General features: G+C 30.0%; 1 protein-coding gene across 6 annotated transcripts in view; it reads right to left on the bottom strand.

Annotated features, from left to right (window-relative positions):
* LOC144852479 (neurexin-1a-like) overlaps positions 1–23,430 on the bottom strand; it is a 122,865-nt gene that overhangs the window by 26,929 nt on the left and 72,506 nt on the right. For 4 of the 6 annotated variants that reach the window (XM_078710297.1, XM_078710299.1, XM_078710300.1 and 1 more), the window contains 5 exons: positions 12,050–12,226; positions 11,157–11,204; positions 8,805–9,044; positions 3,114–3,486; positions 161–178 (listed from right to left, as the gene is read on the bottom strand). In XM_078710297.1, the coding sequence (XP_078566423.1) occupies positions 161–178; positions 3,114–3,486; positions 8,805–9,044; positions 11,157–11,204; positions 12,050–12,226 (856 nt within the window). The remainder of the gene's footprint in view (positions 1–160; positions 179–3,113; positions 3,487–8,804; positions 9,045–11,156; positions 11,205–12,049; positions 12,227–23,430) is intronic. The other 2 variants (XM_078710298.1, XM_078710301.1) reach the window with 2 other exon arrangements.

The following is a 23,430-nucleotide window of genomic DNA, read 5'->3' as shown; positions in this document are numbered from 1 at the left end:
AATCATACATAATATTAATATTTTGCTCAGATCATAATGTTAATATTTTGCTCATATCTAATTAAATTATTGTATATAAATAACCTGATATCTCTATATTTAGTATATAGTTAGTATTAAAAAATAAGGACATGTTATTGTTGTGATAGTGTACACCTACCTGGTCCCCATGCAGGAACTTTTATGAGATGAATTCACAAAGAATGGCAGAAAAAATGAGTGCAAATAGAGTAAAGCAGACAAAGAGAAGAAGCAACCAAAATGTAAACGTAATTCAATGGCTTCATAAGTACTTCTTACCTCACCTTAAAGGCCTACTATTGCTATGCTTCCCAAGCCCAGCAACCCAAAATTTGATAAAATCTAGGATTTAACTTCTGGATTTAAGCATTACGTTTTTTTTGGTTGAAATTGCATTCAATTGAATTTTGTATAACACCTCTATTTTTTAAAATTTCAAATCTTGGCCTTGCAAAGAATTTTTGTAACAATCCCGGTAGTGCACCGTAACATATGTATGTCGTAAAAACAAACAAAAAAAACGACTAATAGACCCTGGTTTTCCAATTGATGTGCTTGGCAGCATAACAACCTTTTTAGGCCTAATATGTAGCAGGTACAGATTGAATCTGAATTTTTTTTTTTTATTAGATTACCGTCAAATATAAGCACTCTCTATGAATATTTAAGGTAGAACATTATAAGAAGCACTAAACAAATTTATCAAAATTTGTATAAAGTACCATATTATATGTGCCACTGAATTAAGCTTATTATGATTTATTCTATTCCACAAAATGCAAAGAATTAGATAATTCTGAGTAATAAAATGATAATGATACAATTTGTTATAATTGGAAAAAAGTTTAACCCATGATATTTTCGATGGAACAAGGGAAAATCAGAGTTCTCAAAGCCTAGAATTATAATTCGCTTTACTTTGAAAACAACATTACTAACACGACTATATTTAGCAATGGGATCAAGCAATTTCAGATATTGGGTGACCTTATAGTTGATAAAATTTGATTTTGGGTTATGTATACAATATATAATAATAAAATTATAAAAATTAAAAAAATTTCTGTATAATCTATCCTAAAATAAATAACACTTTTATCATGTCTTTGCATCTATAAATCCATGCAGTATCGCATCTTCTGACAGCAAGCTTCGTCCCATATGGGATAATGTATCTATACAGTAGCCTCTTTTTCAAAAGCTTTATGTCAATGTTTTACAAGCCACCTGTTTGGCTGTTTTTCAGAAAGGTTGCTTGTTTTTTGTAAATTAACATTTAAAAGTTAGGTATAATGGTTGGGCCTCTAGACATGATACTGCAAAGAATTGGCTGAATATAATGTAAAATAATGTGTTCTTTATTTGATATGTGAAATTTTGATATTTAAGTCTAATGCAATTTTTTTAAATAAAATATAATTCATAATGAATATATATTAGATTTAATGTGTAATAGCTTTTTAAAAGTTACAGATCCTAATTTTGCAATAAATCATCAAAAATGATTTTATTTTATTTATTGCCTCATCAATCTTGGTTTGGTAACATTTTTTGGCAATTAGAAAATCTGGGTTCTCTTTTTTGCTAACATTTATTTTAAATGTTTCATAAAAAATGTATTGATTTGTTTTAAACGAAAGTTCTAACAAATATAAAGAAAATAATATTAGTCTAATTTCAAAAATCACTGTAAATCTTAAAAACAGTTTTCTTGTTATTTGTGTTGTGATTTTTTTTATTGATCCTAAAACACAACATGTAACTGTCACTTGTTCCATCAAAGATCATGGGATAAAATAATGAAAATGGTATGGCATATCTAATAAATAGAACTCTATATGATGCAGAACGCAACTGATCAAAAGTGAATGCTTGGCAAATCTATCAAACTCCAAGTATGAAAGAAGAACATGCATAAGTATACAAATGTAGATGTCAAACAAAGATGAAATAAATACGTCATATGAACACTGACTTGAAAACATGAGGACAAAAATATTTTTCAATAAAATAATTTGAAGCTAAATTAAACAATAAAATTCCCATAAAACAACAAATAACTGTAAAAATAAATACTGTAGTGTCAATGTTGTATCTTCGTACGATGTACAAATTTTTTTTTTTTTTTAATATCATTTTTATGACCTGTTTAATTGTAGGAGATGTGAGATGACTCAGAGGGGTAAGCCTTGATTTTACTGGACTGAGAGAAACCAAGTAAAAACAGGGCTTAATTTGAACGTTGGCTACAATTTCCTCCAAAGTCCTATAGACTGCCTGCCAATTGGAACTTTCCACAGTTTCATAAACACTAATCATACTTAACTAAAAATTCTAAAGATACAGTTAAATTTTGGTAGAACCATGGTAAATATATCATGTAAATATTGTGTTTTTTAATATTTTTAATTAAAATTTTCGAAGTCCAGTGTGAACAAGGCTTTATATTATAAACCTCATCCAATGGGGATAAAGCGCTAATTATTGGTTAATCACTGTTGATTAGTTTAAACTATTTTGTACTTGTATTTTTATTAACAATTATAAATATATAATCTAAATCTATATGGGTTTTTTAATTGTTTCATTGCCAAACTAGTGATGGTATTATTTTTCCTAATTTTCAATTTTACTTCTAATAAACGAGTGATAATTATCATGCTCAATTATCAAATTGAGTTTTATGTAAAATAATGAAAGTTAATTGATATAATCTAATAAATTGATTGATTTAATTTATCTTTTTATTAAAAATAATCTACATTGATTACTTACAATTAATTTTATTCATTACCTGTGTTACTGATCAAGCCAGGTTAAAGGGTTTGAAAGAACCCCATGTTTTCTGAAGTGCTTTTTTCAACTAGAAACAGCAGGGAAGTAATGGTAAATACTGTAGGACTAACTTTAAAACACATTGTGTAGAACATGAAAAAACATAAAACCATAGACATAAAACTATTCATATTGATAAAAAAAAAAGTTTTAGAATGTATTCAAATTTTAAATATATATCAAAAATTGTAGAAAAAAATCGAGGATAGTATTATTTCAACATGCAAAATGCAAATAATAAAATCATATGAACTTACTATCGTCACATACATGTCCAATATAATCAGTCATGGAACAATCACAAATAAATCGATTCCAGCCTTCTGAGCACTGGCCACCGTTGCGACACAACCCACTGCTACACATAGGAGACATACTCTTGCACATAGGCTTAATTCCTTCTACTCCTTGTTGTTGAACCTCACCAGCGATATTGTAGGCTAGGCCGTTCAGGACAAGGTTACGCATACAGCCAACGTATCCAGATTGCCTTGTTATGGAAAATACTTCCATTGGCAGTGGCTTGGCATTTTCCCGGTTGTCCACACCACCAAGGAATAAATCATCTTCCAGGTTAAGGATCTTCGAATTATCTCTGTTGTCAATTGTTTTTGATTCTGCCACATCAACCTATAACACAATTTATATTCCATTGTAATATAAATACATATTTTATGATATTTTATATATCAAAGTACAAATTCTTTTGTATCATAAAAATACACAATAAAACACAATTCAAGATGAATGAATTTTTTAGAAAAAAATATTTGAATATTATCACCTCTGAGTAGTGGCACAAATTAAGAGAAGGTTGTCAGAGAAGAAAAATAATCATATGTAGTTTTTCATACATGTCAAATTTGAGGTTGATGTTAGCCTGAGATTTCCCAATTATGACTCAGCCTATTTACATTTTTTCGGCCTAAAATGTTCCAGACAACTGGGTCAAAACGTCCAGGGCCTTAACTTTCTTGGCCTGAAACATCCCAATTTATCACCATACTCCGCTTGTTTCCTTCCATCATGCAAGTGGATACACAATACTATTACTAGGTACATTATTTTAATTGTGTATTTCCAAATTAGGCTAGCTTCAGACAATTCCTGATAATATGGCCACATTAATAAATGGATTGTTCTAGGAAAGCCCTACATTTTGGCAGATATAACTAGTGTGGGCTCTAAATAGGAAGCACGTTATTTCATAAAAATAACTCTCATCACAAATTTGAACTATTTTATTTTAAAATGTATGTTTTCTTTCCATTGCTGTTGCAAAATGAGTAGTTTGTATAGTTTTAGTTTAAAAAAAGTTTTGTAATAATGTTGAGTCAAATTTCATGTTTTTAGTTGCTAATCAAATAGGACAAATGTTTCAGTTTTTATTTTCCATTGTTTTTGTATAGTTTTTAAGTAATTGTGTTTTTTTTTTGTAATTTGTATGAACGCACCATCTACGCATGTGTGTCATTGTTAAAAAAGTGTTGATCCAAATATTAAATACTATTATTATTACTAGTAAATTGAGAAATTTCATGAAAACGCCCCCATGTTATTGATATTAGTTTTTCTAAATTAAAATATTTAATAATCATTTAAAATCAAACTTTACATGCTCTAATTACCAAAATCATTTGTCAAGAATATTGTATGATGATGATTATATTGAAAATGTCATATCTAAAATAACCGATGATTTACATTAGCAAGTTGAAACTCGTCGTTAGTCAACATGATTAATGATGCTTTTAGTTTATGAAATAGATCAAGACTCATCATTTAAAAACTGTAAACATTTTCCTATCCTGTTTTCTCCTTAGTATCTTATTAAACTGTATTTTTTAAACACAAAACCAATAGATTTCAATTAACCAATTATGATATCCGATTAAGTAATTATTCATTCAATTTAATTATACTAATTATTTTACTCTCTGATTGATGTTATTCTCAAGTCAGATTCAATTCAATTAGTTTATAAGGTATAATTTCATTTTATATACAAAGTATGTAATTGATTTTTTTGTTTGTACGTTTATTCTTTTAAATATTTGTATTGTATTTGTAATATGCGATATTTTGCATTTTAAATCAAGTCAAATAATTTTTAAATTAACACATTAATACTTCTTACAAGATTTTCTTTTTGTTTCAGAGAAATATTATAATAAATCATAATTGTATAATATGGTGAAATTATAAACAAAATTGAAAGAGGCAAAAAAACCCAAGTAGTGTGAATCAAATGCAAAGAAAATCCAATTGAAAAACAATTAATATATATATATACATACATACGCTCCGCAATACCTAACAATTAAAACACACACACAACAAATAAATTCAATTCCCCCGCCCCCACCCGTCATCACAGACATACACACACAAGAACAGGAAGCAAGTTGTAAATGTTTGAGAAAAGAAAACAAACTAGTAATAATTTTGAAATAAAATGTTCTTTAAGTTTCAAAGAGAACATTTTTTTATAGGACGTTGTTTAGTAGTTACTTTTATTTCATTAAACTGCAAATATAATAATTATTTCAGAATTCACATTTATGAAATGAAAAGTCTCCCTCTCTTGTTCATTAGTCAATACACATTCCAATATGTAATATGTCAGAGGCAAATCAAAGGCTATATGAAATACTTTCCCCTTCCTTGAAGTATAATAGTAGTATGATTAAAAATTACTACTGTTTAATAATGATAACATATCAAACAGAGACACCCATAGAGATTCCAGAACAGGTGGGGTAAAGGCGCAACATCTCAAAAGGTCATGTAATAGAAGGTTTTAATTTCTATGTAGGATACCACTTTCTATAATGAAGAAAGTAACATATCTTGACAACTATAATAGTATCAGTATGCTATAGAACCATTGTGTTTTTAGGAATATACATTTGTACAATGTATATTGTGAATTGTCATTTTTGATAGGAAAAGAATAGTATACGTTGAAATCAAAATGCTTCCTATTATTTAAGCCGTGTCCACATACAATAGAGTTATGTGTGCAACTTAGGAAACAAGTGAGTTTAAGACATTTCTTAAATACAAAAGAACTAGGAGCCAACATAACAAAGGAGATGCTACTCCAAAATTTAGAAGCATAGGTGGAAAATTTTAAAAACCTTTAAATTCAAAGGTGGAAAAATTGTCCACGGATGATCTAAAACTAGTAAAATAAAGCGTGCAAATTAATGATATATTTCAGTGTTGCAATACAATCTTAAGGTATACATTCTCTGTTGAATGCTTAAGTGGTCTTCTATCCGAATAACTTCACACTATAGCAACCATATTGGGAAAATCTTTAGTATGAATTTCTCATTTATAGTTTTGACAAACAGAGGTTAATGATAGCAGATTAAATTTTCAATTTACATATAAAAGTAATTACTGTAGGTAATTATTATAATCTAAGCAATTTTTAAATATAGTTCATTTACCTACAATCTTTGAATATATTTTCAACTGTCATATTTTGTTTTAATATTACAATTTTAGACTTTACATTATTACATTTGTTAATGCTTAAAAATAGAAATACATGATACTGCATCTAATGCTTGGTCAATAAAAAAAACCATGGTGAAAAGATTAAATTGTTCCAAACTAAGCTACACATAAAACAAACTGGTTGTATGCTGTAAAATATTTATATATAAAACACTAAAGTTAAAGATAAAAAAAGTAGAAGTCAGTACTTTTAGAATTTATTTATCATAGCTTTATATTACTGTCAGTAAAAGTTTACAGTTTATAAGTAGGACGATAAGTTTAGATGTGGTGTAGTGAATATTTTTTTTAATGGGTCTTTTTTGTTTCAAATAAATCTGTTAATCGCTGTTCTACCAGATAGGTGGACATCCTTCTGACACCGGGGCTTTATCAAGCACAAGCCAAGTTGAATAGGATAGATAATATTTGAATACAAATACAAAACAATCATTGTAAAACACATGCTTTTCTAAACACATATTTTTCTAAATTATACGTTGCTATCATCTTTATTAATCATCTTCAATGCTAACAGGCAATAAGAATCCAAAGGCAGCTTTCCATTTTTGGCCACAAAGTAAAAATTCACTACAGGCTCCCTATTGATACATGAAAGTTTCAATAAAAGGCTTGGTACACGAGTTGTTGCAAGCTATAAATCTAGTGATTTTATTTATAGCAGACCTATTGCTTTTACCAGAATCTCATGTCTGTCAATGTTGCATTAAGAATGCTTTATCAGAATTACAGGGTCATAAGATGATATTGGGCACCAACATTCTGGCAGTACCCTCTCCAAACTAAAGAGGTAAACCATTAAATTGACTAAAATGAATTTCTGGTACACAAATATGAAATTTGGCTGAAACATCTCTGGAGCAAAAGTCCTGGATGCATAATATTATCTTATCTCCTACACAGTATACAATAGTCAACATGTACAAAAAAGACAAAATGGCATGAGAGGACAAAAAAAGAGATGAATAGGCACTAACAAATAGAGAAGTATAACTAGCAAAATCTGCTATGAAAAGAAGGCATCAACAAAGTGAGAAGGGGAAGATTATGTAAACTGGAAAACCTACTACAGAGGTAAAGAGAGATGGCAATCTGTTAGAAGCAGAGGTCTCCATCAATGGGTCAGAGAAAATACATTTAGAAAATTTCCTTTCATTAAAAAATTACATTTTATGTCTCCTATGTGTTTGTTTTCCTAATTTAGTTAACTACTGTAAAAGTAAAAGTAGTAGTAACATTTTTTTTCAATTGCCAGTTTATATCATAATATATCCTCCAGTAGCTATTTATTTCAATTTTAGTTTTATCTATTAAAAATCTTACTGTACAATAGCAAATAATTTAAGATAGCAGATTATTGTTAAATATCTTAATCTTCCAAATTCAATTGCGTAACTCCTATTCCATTATTTTAATATAGAAAATCATAAAGAAATTTCAATGAATGATCAGCCAAATTGGAGCTTTGCTCAGAATTTGTGACAAGACAAATAGGTTGTCATACTTGTCTACTCTAAACTGGCCTTCTTTAGTATAGTTGTATCATTTGTAATATAACAATATTCAACTGTACTAGAACAGCGTTTTCCTACAGTATCCTTTGTTATTAGAAAAATGTGCAATTCTAAAAACCTTTAAAATTAACAATACTGTACCAACATTTTTCACAACACATAGGGAAAATTGATTCTCATTGAGAAGAGGATAAAATATACCTTAAAATACTGCACATCATCATTTCTGAAAATTATTTTCCAACAGTTTTTATTGGTACAAAATGTGTGGACTTTGGAAACTATTTAAGCATAATAGTTAATACTACTTAATAGTAGGAACTTGCCAGAACTTTTGCATGGACTCCCATCCTTTTTATAATCACATTGTCCCAACTACCATCATTATACAACCTATTTGTAGTCAAGATAGTTAGAAACTCACCTGGACTTTTGTACTGGCATCCATTCTTGTAATACCTAAATATGGCTAACTACCATCATTAAACAACCTCTTTGTAGGCAAGATAGTTAGGAACTTATCTGGACTTTTGTACTGACATCCATCTTTGTTATAACCATATTGTGACAACTATAACAACCTCTTCGTAGTCAAGATAGTTAGAAACTCACCTGGACTTTTGTACTGACATCCATTCTTGTAATACCTAAATTGTGCCAACTACCATCATTAAACAACCTCTTTGTAGGCAAGATAGTTAGGAACTCATCTGGACTTTTGTACCGACATCCATCTTTGTTATAACCATATTGTAACAACTACCATCATTAAACGACATCTTTGTACGAAAAATAGTTAGGAACTCGCCTGGACTTTTGTACTGACATCCATCTTTGTTATAACCATATTGTAACAACTACCATCATTAAACAACATCTTTGTACGAAAAATAGTCAGGAACTCACCTGGACTTTTGTACTGACATCCATCCTTGTTATAACCACATTGTGCCAACTACCATCATTAAACAGGTTCATGTAAGGCATGGAGCGTGTCATACCACCGCCTAAGTTGATGATAACAAATAATCGACCTTCAAATAGCTCAACAGCAAAGAAATCTCCATTGATTTCAGCTCCTCTACTGTACATCAGTAGTCCATTAGGTTCAATAGTTCGGAAGCTGAATGACAACGAACCTCTTCCCTAATAATAAAAAATAGTTATAATTGCAAAACACCTCAAATTAATAAAATAATAATTTAGGCCATGTTTTTTTTTTATTGATGTGTATTGCTTTTGATGAATAAAAAGATTGATTGTTTATATAAGTCCCAAATAATAAGTAGCTAAATTTACAAATATTGTGTTCTAACATCCCCAAAATTGGAAAAAAGGACGCCCTCTCTGGATCTAAATTTGACACGATTTGTCGACTGGCTTTCCCACTGTGGGACATATGACATTCCTGAGGAAACTATATTTTTATTTTGTTTTCTAGTTATATTGCCCGGGTAGAAATTTTGTTCCTCGGAATTAGTTGTCATGTGATTCCATTTCGGACAATCACACGTTTAAATAGGCTATGTAATTTATTCAAATATTAATGTCGTTACACCTACTGTAAGAAGGTCTTTGATTGAAGGTTTTTAGATCACATGAAAAGTATTTTATACTATATATATCATTTAAATTTGCCATGCATTTCTGGTTACACATAATGGACTAACCCTAACTCTCAGTTGCTACTAAACTGATTCATTTAACAAATATTGTTTCATTAAACAAATCAATGTTTTCATTCTATCAATTGAAAGTATCTTTCATAAGCTACCATTGCACGAATGAAAACATTAATTATTTGTATAATAATTAAGCTGTTGAATATATATACCCACAGATCTGTGTACAAATTTGCACATCAGAAAGAAGATTTTTGTCGCTCCACTCATTTTTTAGTACAAGAAATTTAAATTCTATGGGATCATTTATTTAGTTTAAACACTTAAGATAAGATACTCATATTTAATTTATATTTGTGTGTATAAATGACAGCATATCTATTAGTCGGTTTCCCATCCTTTTGAAAATTTAAACAACATGCTTTTATAATAACTCAGTTAACAGGTTGAATAAAGCCATATTGATATAACATCAATAATGCAAACTACCATAGCACAACTGTGGAGATTTACATTTGATTGATAGTAACAGTTCCAATCACTGGAACTGGAGATATGTGTTCAGACCAAACCTGATGTGTCTTTGATACAGTGAATCTTCACATTAATGTGTTTCAGATAGGTATCCACCAGGAAACCTGAGGTCAATGTTTAAATGCTATTCTATTTCCGATGAATAATGCCCAATGAAATGGAACAAACTTTCTTTTATATTAACTAAGATTCTCTACAAACATTTCTTTTTAAACCTAACCAGGGAGATCCATCTCCCTGACCTAACCTGTTCACCCTTTTGCTTACCTAAAAACAATTTAAAACCCAATACAATTCTTTTCATTACCTAACCTGTTTCAATTTATTTTTATTTTTCTCACCTGTTCTACCTTTGTGTATTTTGCACCATAAAAACCAACCTGTTTATCTTTGTATTACTTTATACCTATTTTGTATTACTTTATACCTATTTTGTATTACTTTATACCTATTTTGTATTACTTTATACCTATTTTGTATTACTTTATACCTATTTTGTATTACTTTATACCTATTTTGTATTACTTTATACCTATTTTGTATTACTTTATACCTATTTTGTATTACTTTATACCTATTTTGTATTACTTTATACCTATTTTGTATTACTTTATACCTATTTTGTATTACTTTATACCTTATTTTGTATTACTTTATACCCTTGACTTTTCTTTTTATTACCTAACCTGTTACCCTTGCTAAACTGTTTACACTTCTATTACCATAACCATGTTGCTTGTTAACCTGTTAATCCCTCTGTTATGGCTAAACCTGTTTAGATTTATATCACATGTTTACCCCAATAATTGTCTAAACCAGTTAACCTTTTTGAATGTTTACCATTACCCAGCTTGCATGCTAACCTGTTCAACCTTTTTTATGACCTAACACATTAACCTTTTTTAAATTACCTGTTTACATTTTATTATTGCTTGCATGCCAAGCATACGTAATCATGCAAATGTACCCATTACCATGATGATTACCTCACTCCAAAATGTATTAATTGCTTGTTAATTGTTTACTCAACATACCCTGCATACAAATTGAATTTGCTTTTCTAGCAAAATTATTCCCTCATGCACACCCCATTTATATTCACCTCCTCAAAAGTATCATCACTTAAACCTCTACATTCCCGGCAGCGTTGCTGTAAGAACATGTTTTTTTTATGAAAACCTTAATATACTGAGTCTTAGGTCTGTATTGGTTCAACATTTTTATTTCATCGTAAGACATGCATATTAACTGCATCCACAATGTTTATAGTGGAGTCTGTTAGGGATATTTTATGTTTCTTCCAAAAGCATCAAATTTGGTATATAGGTTGACCACCATCTACAGATTAAATTTTTGATGGGCGTCAAACAAAATACCCCTTTGCATAATTGATAACAGAGGACGTAATATCATACACACTCTATCATCCGCATAATGAAATACTGACCAAAAAGGAGCATTAAATTCATTTTGCTTTCAGCATCACTAAATGCTGCTATCGTCTCTCCAATATCTCAGAACTGTTCCAAGAAAGCTAGTCTTATAGGCTCTGGGGTACCTAGGTGTGAGAGTCAAGCAGGTGGCAAATCAAGGAGTAGGCTTATATTTAAAACAAAAATGTATTGTCTGTGGGAAACAACCACGACATACATCATAGCTACTTAGCATAACATTATGATAATAAATTACATACTTAATTACTATGTTAGTATTAAATTACTAGATACAACAATGTATTGATGTGTGTTAGCTTTCCATTATCAACGATCTAGGACCTCTGATCTATGCATATTGTGTCATGTCGTTGGTCTAGCCTAGAGTACACCAAAACTGTGTAAAAGTGTGTAATTCAAGAAATTAAAATGACGTAAGTTCAAGGTCCTAGATAGTTGGAAAACGAAAGTTCCATAATACTTGAATTGTCAGATCTGTGCTGGAATATAAGATAAATTAATTATCAGGAAATAATTGTTAGTACATGTTCTGTATACTTACACCTGCTTCCCATTTTGGAACAATCAAGACTGACTCAGGAGTCCTGAAAGTTATAGGGTCCAACTCTTCAACATCCTCAATGCCAATAACCAAATTACCCATCACCGTTATCCTTGGATCCTTAGCTTCAGCAAGTTCTAACAGTGCAAGTTCTATCTTTGAGCCACTGAAGAAAAGCTGAAATATAAAATATGGATTTATAAATTGTTTTATTAGAATATCAGAATACTGGTCCTTCTCAGCCATGGTTAGGGCTGCACTGTGAATCCTGCAAGTTCATAGAGGGCATAATCTAAATTTTCTGAAGAGGATGAATGATTTACAACATATTTGTCATTTTCAGTGGACAATACTTAGTATTCCTACAATAATTATGGCCAATACATGTTTGGGATTTCATGAGGACACAGAAAAACTTCCTAAATGTCATGATTATATAACCACCCTCAAACATTAACTAAATTTGTTATCTATTTATTTTTTTCCTTTTTACTTCACATATACTTTACCACATGTCATGACAAAGCATACTTTGTAAATATTATGTGATTTGTTCTTCTTCATATTTTTTTAATTTACTGTATAATTGTTGCTCACATCTCGTTGGGACTGTACCTCTGATATAAAAGAGATACAATCAAGTTCTGTTCAGTTCAGATAATCCCTATCTGTATTTTATCTAAAGGAACACTAAAAACCACTATGTATGTAATTTCCCTTTTAAACTCAAAACAGCTTTAAACCTTTCTCATTATCATTTGCAATGGGAAAAAAATATACTACTTAATTCGATTACATTTTCTAAACAATCTTTGTCAATCAATAAAATGAATAAAGAATATGATTAATAAGGGTCCTTAGGGCTGAGTGGAACTGTGTCGTGTAAACAACATGGTCTATATATCTGGCGCCAAAAAAACTAGTTAGAAATGATGAAGGAATATTAAAAGCTGTAAAAAGAGGTAACATTATGTTTTATATAAATTGAATTTATAAGTAGGTAATCAATAAAACACAAATTTGCCGATATTTCTGTGTTATATAAAGACAATTTTAGATATGATATAATGTGGACAACTACTTAATTTTGAAATTGGGAACTCAGGACTTAAAATTGTAAAAGTGATGAACTAATTTGTTATCGTTTGTTGTAATTTATGAAATTTAGGTGGGGTCTGGATGAACCGCCTTTAAAAAGTTGGTAGGTGCAAATCTTATTACTCTTTACACACACTCCTTCTCTGTACACATTTATTTATATAAAGATTTTATAAAGTACATAAAGACACAAAGTAAAAACAGAGGTGGCAGATTCAGGAAGGACCTGGTAAAATGAAGTGCTGAACTGATTGTACAGTCAATGTTTCAGTGACAGAGGTAGTCAGCTCTTTAAGCAAGTCCTTCTTCAGCGTATCAACATCTAACTTTGGACCATGATTACACTTGCCTTTATACAGTACAATTGGTATTAACTTATTTATGTATTAAATTCGCATCTGGTAATTTGGCCAAACTTACTTATTTGCATAAATGACACAGATGTTTGGATGCCTTATTGAGATTAGAGGAAAGTTGCGGTATCATTGGACTAAGATACTCATTGCTAATTTACATACATACAGAAAAATTAAGATTAAGATGTTATACTTCAATACACACAACATCTGAATATTAATTATAAATTACCATAGGCCTACTATTTTACATAAAATAGCCAAAATAGTCATATAAGGTAGTTTTAAAACAGTATGAACACTTAATACTAGACAAACAGATAATATCATTCCTTATTCAAAAAATAAATTTTTAAATCTCTCTTGTGACATATTCTATTATACTGAAGGCTAAATGAAATAAGACACTGACATTTTCTTGTACACATTTATGTTAATTTGACTATAAAATGTTGCTGGAGAATCATGTTTTATTGTACAATATCATCATCATTTCTCTCTCTTATTGAGAAATGGATTGAAGAGAACAACCTCATGGAAGAAAAAAACAATGTTAGGCTATTAGATATCATGAAGAAAAACAATTGGAGTAATAAGAAGAGTTTATGATGCTATTTAATCTACAAATTAAGATGGAGAACATAAGAATAAGTGGTTAATGGCTGTTTTTTAAAGAACAGAAGATGAATAAAGTGATTACTGACTGTCTTACCAGAACAGGGGAGGAATAAGTGGTTACTGACTGATGTCTTTCAAGAACAGAAGAACAAGTGGTCACTAACTGTCTTTCAAGAACTGAAGAATAAGTGGTTTACTGACTGTCTTTCCAGAACAGAGAAAGAATAAGTGGTTACTGACTGTCTTTAAAGAACTGAAGAATAAGTGGTTACTAACTGTCTTTCCAGAATAGAGAAAGAATAAGTGGTTACTGACTGACATCTTTCAAGAACAGAAGAATAAGTGGTCACTGACTGTCTTTCCAGAATAGGAGAAGAATGAGTGGTTACTGACTGATGTCTTTCAAAAACAAAAGAACCACTTATGATGATGTCTTTCAAGAACAGAAGAACAAGTGGTCACTAACTATCTTTCAAGAACTGAAGAATAAGTGGTTTACTGACTGTCTTTCCAGAACAGAGAAAGAATAAGTGGTTACTGACTGTCTTTAAAGAACTGAAGAATAAGTGGTTACTAACTGTCTTTCCAGAACAGAGAAAGAATAAGTGGTTACTGACTGACATCTTTCAAGAACAGAAGAATAAGTGGTCACTGACTGTCTTTCCAGAATAGGAGAAGAATGAGTGGTTACTGACTGATGTCTTTCAAAAACAGAAGAACAAGTGATCACTAACTGTCTTTCAAGAACTGAAGAATAAGTGGTTTATTGACTGTCTTTCCAGAACAGAGGAAGAATAAGTGGTTGCTGACTGTCTTTCCAGAACAGAGGAAGAATAAGTGGTTGCTGGCTGTCTTTCCAGAATAGAGGAAGAATAAGTGGTTGCTGACTGTCTTTCCAGAACAGAGGAAGAATAAGCGGTCATTGACTGTCTTTCCAGAACAGAGGAAGAATAAATGGCTACTGACTGACATCTTTCAAGAACAGAAAAATAAGTGGTTACTGAAGTCTGTCTGTTTAGAACTGAAGAAGAATAATTGGTCAATGATTGTCTTTTAAGAACAGAAGAATAAAGTGGTTATTGACCAAGAACAGAAGAATAATAATAATAAGTGGCTAGAAGACAGTATACTTTGTTGTATTTGGTTTAAATCAAACAAACTGTACTTGATTGAAACTAATCAATGTTTAACGTTTTGCGAGTTTCCCTCCGGGAGATCAGTATTTTTACCAAAGACGTTAAAATAAATCAAGGTTAAAAATTTCAATTTCAGTACAGAACAAATTAAAATTTTCTATAAATAGTATTGTCATTGGAAAAGACTATTTTATTTTACGACATAACTAAGAAAATGAACGTATAATTACAATGAAAACTTGTGTTTGTTTTCAAGTGATCCATCATCTAAAATATATATGGGTATAATCGGACAAATTTACAATAGTAAGAGTTTAGAAAATATGCTTAAAAGCTTTATCCTTGCTTTCATAAAATGATAATTTTGAGTGCACTTACGTAAACACGTAAGCACGTATATTATACTCCCACGCATACCAACATTCCTACATGCATAGGAAACAATCTTTATTATGATATATTGATGTAGTTTATATTACATATCAAATACCTATTATAATACACAATCAAGAACTTACTAATAAGCATATAGGCAGGATTGCGATTAAGCAGAATATTCATATCTATCTATCAAAGAGCAAAATTGACCAAATAATTTATGCTTTAACAATTACCAATAGATGCATTATCTTAGTTGTATAAAAATAAAAACCTTAAATGGGTTGAATATTGATCTTCTACATCTCAATTCATGGTACACCACACATAAATCAGTAACAGTGTAGACTTAGGCTTCGTTTTCTTCACAAATATTTTGTGTTTTTCTGAACACACTAATAAAGATCGATACACATACAGTATCACAAATCTTGCGTGAGAATCAGTGAAAGACAGCATGAAGGTATATCACACTTAACGACGACAAATTATTTTGTGCTTACGTCTTGGCTTGATTTTGAGTAGTGTTTTCCAGAGTGGTGTTAATCAAATTATTCCTCCTATGTGAATTTTATATGAATGTGTTTTACTGTAAATAGCATAGCAACCCTGTAGCATGAATTTCCAGTGGGAATAACATTACATATATTGACATTTTAAATAAATTCAATTTTCTGTTGACTATTTTTAGTAATAGAAAAGCTACCAGTAACTCAAACTATCTCAAACTATATATTTTTTTTTGTGAGAAATAAAGAATAAATCTGAAATGTCAAGAAAAATTTACTTTAATTAAATTCAAATTTATTCTATTGTGAGGACTAGAATATATTGTGAAATCTGGAAAGTCTTTAATTCAATTCAAATTTATTTTATTTAAAAAAATTAAATCTACTATTAAGAGGAAGATAGTGTATATGATTGAGATATAGTGTATGGTTGCAAGTATCCATTACAAAAGGGGTATCAAAATAACCAGAATTGAACTGGGAAGGTTTTAAACTACATTTCAACCTGTTGAGGTGAGAGGACAGCTCTGGGACATATTACATAGAAATAACAAAACGGAAAAGAGCAAACCAGAAGAAGATATACCGCGATACTCTATGGTTTTAATCCAAGGCTCTGTTTCTGCTGAGGAAACTGCGCATGAATAAATATCCTCCATTTTTTTGGAAACAGAAACATCAGAAAAATTTAAAAATAACCATTAAAATGGCATTTAAAAATAATGGTTTACCATTCAATTAATGACATGTTATAATGTCATTCAACCAGAGAAAAAAAAAGTGTAATTTTTTTGCTGCAACACAACAGATTTATTTAATTGCAGCTGTTAATGTCAGATCAACTACCGTAGCATCTTGAACTTTTGACGCATTGTATTTTAAGTATAAACGATGATATTTTAGTCAACTGATTTAAATGGTTTTTCGGTGCACAAAATAAGCAGAAATGAGGTCTGTATAATTTGCATTAAAAAAATATATATATATTTACAAAAACAAATTTTGGTAATATTTATGCCTATATATTTATATCAACAAATCATAACTTGGGATGATAATTAAATGGCCAAACATTAATAGCCAATACTATAAAATCATAGATTCAGACATTTTGCATTAAAAATAAATTCACATACTATACTATAGGCCTACAGTAAGATTTGTTTTAATGTTATAAAGGATTTATAGATATATTATTGTTCCCCTGTAACCTGTTTTTTGGTTGAATTTACCATTTTAATTTCACATAATATTTATTCACTTTTACCTAAAAAAGTGTAATTTAAATAAAAAACTAGTCAAACTTGGTTTTTGATTGAATTTGACCATTTATTATGTCTTTTAAACGAAATCATAAATGTTTTTTTAATTTTTTGCCTATGAAATTGAAAATGTTTACTAATACTGCAAAATGGCCTATTCAAAGTATGATTTTATTAATCTTCATGTTTCTGGGGAGTTGGTTGGGGAGTTATAAAAACACTTTTTATTTTATACACATCCAACAGCAAGTAACTCGTCAATTAAGTCTCATTTGAGGCTATAGAGAGTGGAGTAAAACCCTGGACCTTGGGAGTGGAAGACAAGTGAATCACCAAGCTACAGTACATTTCCAATAGTATAAAATCATTTTTTTGCTTGCCATAGTCTTATCAGACCACCGCTATAGTATGGTATTACCTATTGAAAGTACAATTTGATGATGCTTTGCCATATAAATAAATATTGAATAATTAATCATGGCAATGCAATGCATTAATGAGCGATGAGTCTGTTCTAGTCCTACCATTGTATTTTGAGGTTTAAAAAAAGAGATCCCAAAATGTTGACGTTATAAAAGAATAATTTTAATAAATAAATGTCACATACATATACTACAATTACACTGTCAGTATTATATATCTTGAATAATTCTAACGATGGGTTGTTCTGAAACCTGTCTTGTAACCCGCGGTTTCGACAACAGTTGTTTTGCATATTATCACCTATCGTCCACAAGAGACATCTTAAGACTCCAACAACACATATAATCTATGCATGCATTACTGCATATAATACGCGCCAACATTAGGTCCATAGGGAAAGAGGCAACGTAAATAATATCTATACTCCTTTGATATTCCCCTATGGAACGATCAAATCACCTTACGTATAACGTAACATTGAATAACAATTTCACTATTAACATGCTTCCATTGCCGTTAATATTGGATTTGGTTTAAAACAACAAAATTGTATGATGACATTTAAAACAAATCAATTGCAAAAAAAAAAGTCAATGAAAAATAAATTATATATAGGCCATAATACAACATGCAGACTATTCAGAGGACAACACCTGGTATAATTTTCCTAAAGCAAATCTACTAAAAAAGATCTACTAAAAAAGATCTTACATAAGAGCCATTGACATTTCATATGGTGAGAGTGATGACGACTTAGGATAATGACAACATGGGAGGGGCAACTGACTCTTTGAGTTATAGTTTTTTTTGTTTTTTTTTATAATTTTTTTGCTGCAACGCAACAGATTTATTTAATTGCAGCTGTTAATGTCAGATCAACTACCGTAGCATCTTGAACTTTTGACGCATTGTATTTTAAGTATAAACGATGATATTTTAGTCAACTGATTTAAATGGTTTTTCGGTGCACAAAATAATCAGAAAGTTATAGTAATTGTTTGCTTTAGTTGCCCCTGACCATTGTGCTCTGTTTCTGTTCTGTTCTGTATCTGTGTTTTGGTCGAATAAATAAATGAAATGAAGTAGTTAGTTCACAAGATAGTCATGACAATGAAGAAGTTGCACAGTGGATGGCAACATGGAAGATAATGGCAAGGAGAGAGTAGTTAAGGAGGATAATTATGATAAGGAAGAAGATGCTTACAGAATAATGAAGATATTATAAGAGAATTATTATGGCAGTCACAATTCAGGATTCATCATAGAGAAAATAGTTTAGAGGATGATGACAAGAAGGAAGTACTATAGAGAACGATGGCATAGAGGAAGTAGTTTAGAGAATGATGGCATAGAGGAAGTAGTTTAGAGAATTATGGCATAGAGGAAATAGTTTAGAGGATGATGGGATAGAGGAAATAGTTTAGAGAACGATGGCATAGAGGAAGTAGTTTAGAGGATGATGGCATAGAGGAAGTAGTTTAGTTAGTGAATGCTAGCACAGAGGAAGTAGTTTAGAGAATTAGGCATGAAAGAAACAGTTTAGAGAAGGATGGCATAGAGGAAGTAGTTTAGAGAATGATGGCACAGAGGAAGTAGTTTAGAGTTAGAGAAGATGCCATAGATGAAGTAGTTTAAATTATGACAGCACATATGAAGTAGTTTAGAGGATGATGGCATAGATGAAGTAGTTTAGAAAATGACAACCCAGAGGAAGTAGTTTGAAGATGATGACACAGAGGAAGTAGTTTATAAGATGATCTGGATTGTTTGGGGGAAAGTCCTTCAGCTACAGCAAAAATAGTTTGGTTTTGCTTCTTAGGACCAGAATATTCGTCTCTTTCATTATGCTTTTTATAATCTTACTTTACCCATTCTAGAAGCCTAGGAAATTGTTTTAGGAATAAAGTAACATATTATTCTAAATATGTAATACCATGGTTGACACTCTGTTGCATAACAGTCTATGTGCTGCGCCATAATTTTTTTTTTTAAACGCTAATAATGGAAAGAAGGAAGTAGTTCAGATAATAATGATAACAGAGGTAGAAGCAACAATATGAAACTTACAAGATTCATGCATATTTTAGTAGCAATAAAAATCCCTGTAAAGTGTTCTTCTGTCAATATTGTATTTGGTTAGAATTCATAATTCATATTGTTGGAAATACTAATGACATTTTATAATCCAATTTTTGCACAGCCTATTGTACATTTTCATTAGCATCATCTTTTTATGTCATATCTAGCAATTTAATAGCCTTACAAATGATTCCTATAATCTGCATCTATTCCATCAATATATATTACCAAACATTTGTTCTGTTCTTTCATTTATTCATCATACAAAGTTCTATCTTGCCATTGTGTGTGCTTAATGATGAAATTATGTTTTTTGTATTATATATACACATATTGTGTTTTATACCAGTGGCACTCTCCGACTTTATAATTAACTTTTTAAAATATAATTAATTTTAAATCAATTTCAGTATTTCTTAATGGTTAATGTTTTTCATATACTATACTGAATGTTTTTCATATACTAAGCCCAATGGTCTAGTAACTACCATTTTAAAACAATCGAGCACAGTTTTTAAAATCTTTGACTTGTTGTGCGGTTAATTTTCTTTTTTTATCATTATTTTAAAGATAGCAATAAAGTTTTATAATATTCTGCACACTGCTTGTTTTTAACAAATTCATTTTCTAAACCTAAAACCTAATAAATGAATAAGTTTGTCTGACAAATGACAAGATTATTGCAAAAGTTGTAAATTAATTTGAATTAAAAAATCATCTTTAGGAATATTAAAATTTATGACATGTTATAAACATCAAATGTTCTAATAGGCTAGAACTTCCAATGAAATCCCTTAGAGCCACCGTATACATTCACCCTCTCACAATCATTTTTTAACTGACTTGTTATGTTGTCACCTGTTGATTTCTGTGTATACAATTATGAAAATATTTCATACTTTTGATAATTTAATTCATTATCTAGTGTAAAAAACCACATTTGATACGAATTTATTGGAGAAAAAAGTACCTTTTTCAGAAATGGATGAAAAATGCAATGGCTGTCAGGTCACATGACCACAGAATTATGGAAATTCCCAATTTTTCAAAGAAAATTTTACCACACAGGGAAAAGTTAAACATACTAAAAAATTGACTGAACTAAACTCCACATTTGCCATACTCATTTAACTGATCTAAATACCACATTAAACATACTCACTAAGCTAAACACACACATTAAACACACTTTACTCACTAAGCTAAATACTAAAAAACATACTCATGCATAAGCTAAACATCACACTCATACTTACTGATTTAAACATCAAATTTAAACATACTTAATAATTACTGAGCTAAACACCACACTTAATATACTTAAGTCACTGATCTAAACATCAAACTTCAAAACACTCAACTCACTAATATTAAACAAGACACCAAACATACTAATTCACTGAACTGAACACTGCACAATTGCCAGGATCAATTTATACCACACATACTCAATTTTAATGCTATATACTTGTTGTTATGTAAATACTACTATTATACTTAAGATGGTAAGTTAAGGAGACATTATAATAATAAGAAAAAATAGATTAGAAATAGTTAGATAATGCAAATTTCAGACAACCATACTCAATTTAAATACCAATTGATATGTAGAAATAATCTTAATGTAAAATAAAAGGTACCTAAAAGCAAGCCTACAGCAGCATATTAACAAACATGTAGCATCATTTATCATGTTAGAAAGTTAAAACTGCCAAATAAAACAATTTATCTTAATACAGAAGATAGAATTGAAAGTACTGCACTGAATAAACATTGACAAACATCACCAAAATGTTGACATTGGCTTTATTGAAGGCCTATGTTAAATTAATTTTACAATCTTCTGTATGTAATTAAAAACCATCTTATAGCACTGGTGTTTTCTATTCATTTTCTATTTTAATAACAAATATCAATACATTATTAAAATGATATTTTTAATTGCAAGGAAAATCTAATTACTGTGTTTTGTTTATATCCGCCAAACAAAATTAATTGTATATGCCCATATTAAAATATTATTATGACTACTACATAAATGTATAGATAAAGCAAGATTGGAGACATAATGGTTTGACAATACCAATAGCCACACACTAACTATTGACCATTGGCATATGCAACTGATAGAAGGGACTAATTTACACACATGGCCCTTTTTCAGTGGAAAACTTGACATGCACAGTTAACCTTGCTGATATCCTAATGGACATGCTAAAACATTTGAAATTTAAACAAAGTATATAGATTTAATATTTATACTATACTAGTCTAATCTTTCAATTAAAATAGACTTATAATCGAGATGATTATAGCTAGATCTAGCGTCCGATTACTATATTTACTATAGTCTAGGTGGTTACAATCTATGGAAATGATCAAAACTAATAAGACACAGAGGAATCGGGACAGATAACTGTCTGAATTTCAAGCTCTTTGATTTCATGTATTCAGCAGTGCTGTAATAAAGTATAGTTATTAAAGTATGAATGAAATTAATAAAATTAAAAATTATATTTTCTAAATAAATAATAAGGGGTTAAAATTTGCAAATCAATCAATCTGAAGATATTTCATTATGTATTAGAACCCCTATTAAAGGGACAAATTTGGGACTGAACAACAAGTTTCTTTCAATCCTTCATAGTGGTGATGCACCTGAAAAGATTTTGCCAAAATGAGATGTTCTAACTGTATTTTGGTCTTGGTTAACTAGGCTTTTGTTCGTACATGGTTCTATGAATACTACCCAAAACGGGGCCATATAACACAGGGTGGGCTTATACTAGAGTTAGTACAGTACATTAAATTTAGACTTTAATTGATTCTTTTACTCTACCCAACACTTAAATTGAATTTTCCATTTGCGTCTTATAATTTTGTTAATTAATTCTTCATTGATCACAGATAAATTAACTTAAAACATTAGTATCATGTTACCATTTTCATAGCAATTAATCTAAGGTAAAGTAATGCATTTAAATCACTTTGTTTTCAAACTGAATAATTTTGACATAAACTATTATTTATGACGTTTTTGAAAGACAATTCAAATATCTGATTTCTTTTATGATTCATAATGCATCTGCATACCAATGCTAAACTAATTCCTATTTTACATACAATTATTAAACTAGTACTTTATTGCAGAATATTGTAAATTATTCTTATCTCAAAATGCTTAATTAATATCAAAGATATAAGAATCTCTTGTTCGTCTAAAACATGTACATTTTTGCGTCATTGTGGGATAGATTTGAGACAGTGGTGTAGGAAGCTCTCACATTTTAAGAAAGGTAATCTAAGGTCTAAGTGAATATAATATGGCCACGGAATCATTAATCAGTTATTTACAGTCATTCTTCACAAGATAAGGGGACTTAGGACTGTAGGCTAGTCAAACCAGCAGATAGGCCTAGGCCTAACCATCCAAGTCTACTGATATATTATTTGGCTATGCATATTTCTCAAATCAAAATAAACAGATGAGAGTGTAAAAACAAAAATTTATCAATGTTTTCA

The sequence above is a fragment of the Antedon bifida genome, chromosome 9, assembly GCF_963402885.1.
Source record: "Antedon bifida chromosome 9, ecAntBifi1.1, whole genome shotgun sequence".
Classification (NCBI taxonomy): Eukaryota; Metazoa; Echinodermata; class Crinoidea; order Comatulida; family Antedonidae; genus Antedon; species Antedon bifida.
The sequence above is the reverse complement of the archived record's forward strand: the minus strand, read 5'-3'. Positions and strand labels throughout refer to the sequence as shown.